At 38.2% G+C, this 6,000-nt stretch overlaps 1 protein-coding gene across 1 annotated transcript; it reads left to right on the forward strand.

Annotated features, from left to right (window-relative positions):
- Positions 1-2,558: 2,558 nt before the first annotated feature.
- On the forward strand, positions 2,559-6,000 carry LOC119986127 (uncharacterized membrane protein YjcL). Its single transcript, XM_038830676.1, has 6 exons — positions 2,559-2,859; positions 2,953-3,179; positions 3,773-3,883; positions 4,541-4,696; positions 4,965-5,206; positions 5,293-6,000. The coding sequence occupies exons 1-6, from the start codon at positions 2,591-2,593 to the stop codon at positions 5,614-5,616; spliced, it is 1,329 nt and encodes a 442-aa protein (XP_038686604.1). The 5' UTR covers positions 2,559-2,590; the 3' UTR covers positions 5,617-6,000.

Raw genomic sequence — 6,000 nt, forward strand, 5'->3', positions numbered from 1 at the left:
GATGTTTTTGTTCAGTTATTTCAAATGTTGAGATGACGCACGCGATTTCATATATATCATGTGGTTCCATAATTTCACATAAATCATGTACGTCTATCTTAATATTTCATATAATTGGGACAAAAAATTGCGGTTTTATAGTGAACAAATTGGGTATACGGTATTTTCTTAATACTCAACCGCTAGGTTCGTTCAAGAGGCCGAACATGATTCCACTTCGAACGCTTCCCCAAGTAGGATTCGAACCTATGGCCAATCAATTAACAATCGATTGCTCTACCACTAAATTATTGAGAAACAACGAGAGATTAGATCTCATAGATTTCTAATGCGGAATCCCACGTCGGGCAAGAATAGGTTCAAACCACAGTATATAGTAAGGAGCAATCCTTACTCTAGTAGCCAAGGTTTTCAGAGGGATTTGCCCTCTGGCCTTGGTTACAGCCGGCCCATGCTTGCATGAGTGTCGGTTGGGCTTTGACTGCTGTTGTTTGGGCTGGGCTGGTTTGCCAGTTCCCTCTGGTGTGGGCCTGCTCAGACTTAGTGGATCGCCACCCCTCGCTTGGGCTCATGGCGTGCGTGTGCCGTGCTGCATCAATTTCAATTCCCGTTATCAACTCACACCAATATCAATATGAGGTTGAAGGTTTCCTTCGTTGTTGTATCCATTGACAGAACATAACAGGTTGGGTGGTGAGATTTGTCAATTTTAGGGTCTAATTTATCTTTGCATATAGAAAGGTAGTCTAAATTTTCTCTTTTGTAAAATAGGGTAATGTTTCACTTGGGAAATGGCAGTGGTGGGATCCTGCAATTTATTACAGAAGATTGTACAATCGCGCAAGCAAACATAATTATCAAGAGAATATGACTTCTGTTCTGTTTATTTTTATAGTTGACAGAGACTTAAATTTGTCAATTAGTGTCTCCACGGGTACATATAATTTAACATTATACATGCATACATAAACAGTACACTCGTTTTGGCCATAATTATCTAGAGAATATGACTTTTTTTTAAAAACCAGTAATGCGTGCCAGTGAATGCACTCGTTGTCCAGACTTAAAAGAATATATATATTAATATATATATATGGCTTTCAACATCCAGATGTATATGAAGATGGTTTCCCTTGCTGTATCCATCTATAATATATGGAATATTATTAGTGCAAGCCCTTTTATATTTTCTCGTGATAATGATCCTCAGATGCTGTTGGATTTGGACTTTCTTGTTGTTGCGGTGGTGGATGGTGGTGGTGGTGGTGGTGGGCCATTTTTGTTTGAACTTGCTTTTGGTGGACGTCACTCTTAGCCACCCCAATTTTCCGCATTAACTGTGAACGCTAAAACGATAATGACATTTGAGTAATTTTTTTCTAATAATACAATAACACTACCCCCAAATCATCTCACTGCATTACTAAAAGTTAGAGATGAGATCCAACTTGATATCACATGTTAAGAAGACATAATAATCGTATCATATATAGTTAAGTGTGCGCGCCTAACTCATATTTCAAGATGGTTTTACAATTTATTGTCTTATAAATTTAGCACATTGCCCCTAAATTGAGACTAAACAAAAATATAATTTAAATGAGGTTATTAATTAATTGTGTATCATTTTTTCTAAGGTAATAACAAAAACATGAGCTATTGGTTGAGTTATTAAAACAGAGATCGCAAGTATTGTAGGTTTTGAGTTCGAGGCCCTCCCCAATCCCAAGTATTGGCAATTACAAAGTATTTACAATTTCATAATCATGTAGTATGACTTATATTGTACTATTCTATTTTTAAAATTGTTTTAAAGTTATCGAGTTAAACAGGGTCTATTGACTCTATTCAGGGTTTTAAAAAAGAAAAAGAGTATTCAGTGTTTGCGACGGGGGAATTTACTAGTTAATGGTGTTGGGCTGTAGCTTGTCGTGTGTTCTTTGGGCCTTGGCAACGAAAATTGTTGCGCTGTGTTTCGGACTTGGGAGTCAAAGGAGCCGTGTCTAGCTGAGTAGCTGCCGTGGTCTTGTTCGTTGAGCCTCGGCGACGAGGTTTTGTGGGCCGAGCTTCGGATCTTTGTTGTGGATTATTACGTAAGTTTGTATTGTTCTTCCAATTTTTGGGCTTGGGCTTCTTGCTCATGATCTAGTTGGGTGGAGGGTTTTTTTTTTTTTTTTTTTTCCTGTTGTTGTCCTTTGGATTTGATCACGGGATATGTCTATTTTTTTATTTGAAGGCATTATTTACTTACCAAAAAAACGTTAAATATGATCGGATTCAATTTAGAACCTATTTTGAGTTGTGATAATAGGGTCAGATTGGCTGCAACCCAAAATAAAATATGCTATGACCCACTTGGTTAGTCCCAGAGTCGGTTCGGATAATTGGGTTCGGTCTTCGGGAAACTTGTACGGCAGCACGGCTAATGCCCGTGCCTTTGTGCTAAAATAGAAGAAAAATACAAAAATTCCACGTGTAGTATCTCCACGTCAGCATATGTGGTACTGGAAAGCCGGCACAGATGACAGGAAAGAAGTTTGACTCCATCAGCACCACACTTTCTGCAGAAATTCTAAACAATCGCCCAGTAATGGCTTCCTCCACGTTACCGTTACTCCACGTATCTCCTCCGTCTTCCCGCCGAAACCACCTCCTCCGCCTCTCCACCAGCAATGCAAAATCCACGCTCTCACATCAATGCTTAAACAAGAGCCTTCTCTCCTGTCCATTATCTTTTAAATCAGGAAATGTGATCCGGTCAGTTGAGGTACGGTCACAGCTGAGGCAGCCGATCATTTCTCCTGACGACCACTGGGGCACATGGACCGCTCTCTTTGCCGCCGGTGCCTTCGGACTCTGGTATTGTCTCCTTACGTTATATCTATACGTGTACGGTGTACGTGTTTGTATTTGTCGAGTATTGAACATGATGCCTCTTCTGCAATTTTTGAGGTCTGAGAGAACCAAATTAGGAAGCATGGTTAGCGCGGCCTTGGTGAGCACTTTGGTTGGGCTGGCAGCGAGTAATCTAGGCATCATACCTTACGAAACCAAGGTGTATTCGGCGGTCTTGGAGTTTTTGCTACCATTAACCGTTCCTATGCTTTTGTTTAGGGCAGACTTGCGTCGCATTGTGCGGTCCACCGGGGAATTGCTCTTAGCTTTCTTGCTAGGTTCAGGTAGTTCTCGTTGAGTTTTTTGAGTCTCCTATCAATTTGAGCTCTTCTTCTTGCTCGTATTTTTCTCAAAAGTTCATATATTTTGAATCTTATTTTGATCCATTCTTGTTCTTTCTATGTAAATGGGTCACAAAGTTTGCTTATAGGAAACAATATTACCAAATGCGTTGCCTGTGTAAGGGAAAAAAAATTGGGATGAAGTTCATCATTAATTAAAGATAAAGGTGAGAGTACCCTTGTTGAAGAAGTGCAATGTTGGTGATTAGCACGTGTTTCAAATGAGTTGGAAATTGATGGAAGAAAATTGAGTTGCTTTCAAAATACCGAACACACACTATGAAGAAAAGGCATTTTCTTCAGTTGTTGTTGTTTTTTTTGTGCTGCTTTTTTAAAAGGATGGTGATTATTTCTGTGTGGAACTTCAGATTACCTCCAGACAATAATGTTTGACTCTTTCTCGTTCTTAATAATTTATTTTTCTGCACAAGTGAAGAAGTTCCATAAAATCATCTATCAGGAAGAACATTATATTTATGTGCAATCATTTATTGTCACTCTCACAAACTTCCGTTGTTTATTATTGTCGTTGACAGTTGCAACCATAGTTGGGACGGTAGTGGCTTTTCTGATGGTGCCTATGCGGTCACTTGGTCAAGACAATTGGAAAATAGCTGCTGCGCTCATGGGTAGTTATATTGGTGGAAGTAAGTTTTGGAGTGATTCTGTATTAAAGATGTGGGGAAGTACAATAGTGACTATATTGTGCAAATAATATATAGCTGTTCATAATATCTTTTATGTACATCTGTATCATGCTCTTTCTGGATCAATACGGATGAACCTTACCTTTGTGAACCCCTATTTCTGACCCATCACAGGAATGGAAGCTTAGTGAAATAGCTATATTTATTTATTTATTTATTATCCTAATTTCCGTTGGAATGGCATGGGAGTATGTTCTTACAGATAGCCTCCATAAACACCTTTAGAAACATCTTTATCACATTAGCTTGAGATAGTTTTTCAAATTTCCTGCTGCAGGGTTAAGGGGAGGGAAAGAATTCACTTTCTAGTCCTTGAATTTCCAAAGGCTGCTGCCTTTCAAGTGCTGAAGAGATTTTAGTGTTTCTGAAAATAAAATAAAATGAAATACATATGGTAACAACAAGATTTAGTTAAGTCCTACAGTTGAAACCATCTAAGTTCTATCATTGACACAGACTATTTTTAAAGATTTGAATGTCTTTGGCTTTTCTAATTTCCACCTTTTGTTTTCTATTCAGTTGTTTGAGTGTCTTTCCATCTATTCTCATCTTTCGTGAATTCAATGCAGCTGACTGTTTTATCTTTGATTGTTGCAGCTGTTAATTATGTTGCAATTTCAGAAGCTCTTGGTGTTTCCCCATCAGTTTTGGCTGCTGGGGTAGCAGCAGACAATATTATCTGTGCTATATACTTTGTGGTATTATTTGCATTGGCCTCCAGAATACCTCCTGAAGCTTCAAAATCACATAATGGTATGTAGTATTTATTGCAATTTCAAAAAAATTTGAGTAACTCCACCTTCATTACCTCAGTTCAGTCCCTTCAGAAATTTAGATCTATTATGAATATAAAGGTTAATTTCCTTGTCTTGCCAAGTCAAAAAAGTAGAAATTTCATGTTGCCTGCTGTTATCAATTTGATTGTCTTAACTTTAATCATTGGAGGATTACACAATCAGAACCTGCATCAATTTGTTGTCACATTGTGCAACTTCAATCAAAACCTGAAATTCCTTGGCAGAAGTTGAAATGGATTTGGAGTCTGAATCTGGGGGAAATAGCCAAGCAGAAAGGGCTGCTATTGCTCTCGTCGTGTCCTTTATGATATGTAAGACTGCCTCTTACATTACAAACTTATGCAATATTCCGGGAGGCAGTCTCCCGGGAATAACAACAATTGCTGTCATTTTGGCAACTTTATTTCCTGCACAATTTCATTATCTTACACCTGCTGGTGATGCCATGGCCCTGGTTCTGATGCAGGTAAAACCAAATGCATTCAATTCAATTGATATTCATCATATGATGCTCTTTAGAAAGTATTTTTCATGAGATTTTGTTCATAACAGGTTTTTTTCACGGTGGTGGGTGCAACTGGAAGCATATGGAATGTAATCAATACAACACCTAGTATTTTTTTGTTTGCACTTGTTCAAGTAGCTGTTCATCTTGCTTTGATCCTTGGATTGGGAAAGCTTTTTCGCCTTGATTTGAAATTGTTACTTCTGGCATCAAATGCCAATGTTGGAGGTCCTACAACAGCATGTGGGATGGCCTCAACCAAAGGATGGGGTTCTTTGGTTGTTCCTGCAATTCTTGCAGGCATCTTCGGAGTTTCCATTGCTACTTTTCTTGGCATCGGCTTTGGCCATTTGGTCCTTAAACAGTTGTAGAATTTACCAATTCAAGATTTTAGAGCAATGCTATACCATCACTTATTGCTATTGTATTGAATTTTTGTACTATAAGAAGTAAAGCCACATCATATGTCATCACAATCTTCCTTTACATGACTGATACTCTTCATTTATAATCAGTTCCCAGTGGTTGGAGCAGTGTATCGGTGCTTGTGTTGGCACCAAAAAATTATTAACCAGGTGATCATATATTGACCTTTGAACAAAGTGGATATATTTTTGAATCCGAGCTTCTTATTTTTTGGGATCCTTGCTTAGCTGAAGTCTAAAATACATGAAACTTTTTTAGACACAAAATTTATTCCCTCAGCCTACATAGTCCATATAGGTTTCAATCTGCTCCGTTCTTTATAAACATTC

This window comes from Tripterygium wilfordii, chromosome 19 (genome assembly GCF_013401445.1).
Source record: "Tripterygium wilfordii isolate XIE 37 chromosome 19, ASM1340144v1, whole genome shotgun sequence".
In the NCBI taxonomy this organism is placed as follows: Eukaryota; Viridiplantae; Streptophyta; class Magnoliopsida; order Celastrales; family Celastraceae; genus Tripterygium; species Tripterygium wilfordii.

What these genes read in the sequence shown, in the direction of transcription:
- LOC119986127 (XM_038830676.1), top strand. Translation starts at nt 2,591, where the DNA reads ATGGCTTCCTCCACGTTACCGTTACTCCACGTATCTCCTCCGTCTTCC. An exon ending in AGCTTCAAAATCACATAATG is followed by an intron (nt 4,697 to 4,964) that starts GTATGTAGTATT and finishes ATTCCTTGGCAG; the next exon opens with AAGTTGAAATGGATTTGGAG. An exon ending in TGGCCCTGGTTCTGATGCAG is followed by an intron (nt 5,207 to 5,292) that starts GTAAAACCAAAT and finishes TGTTCATAACAG; the next exon opens with GTTTTTTTCACGGTGGTGGG.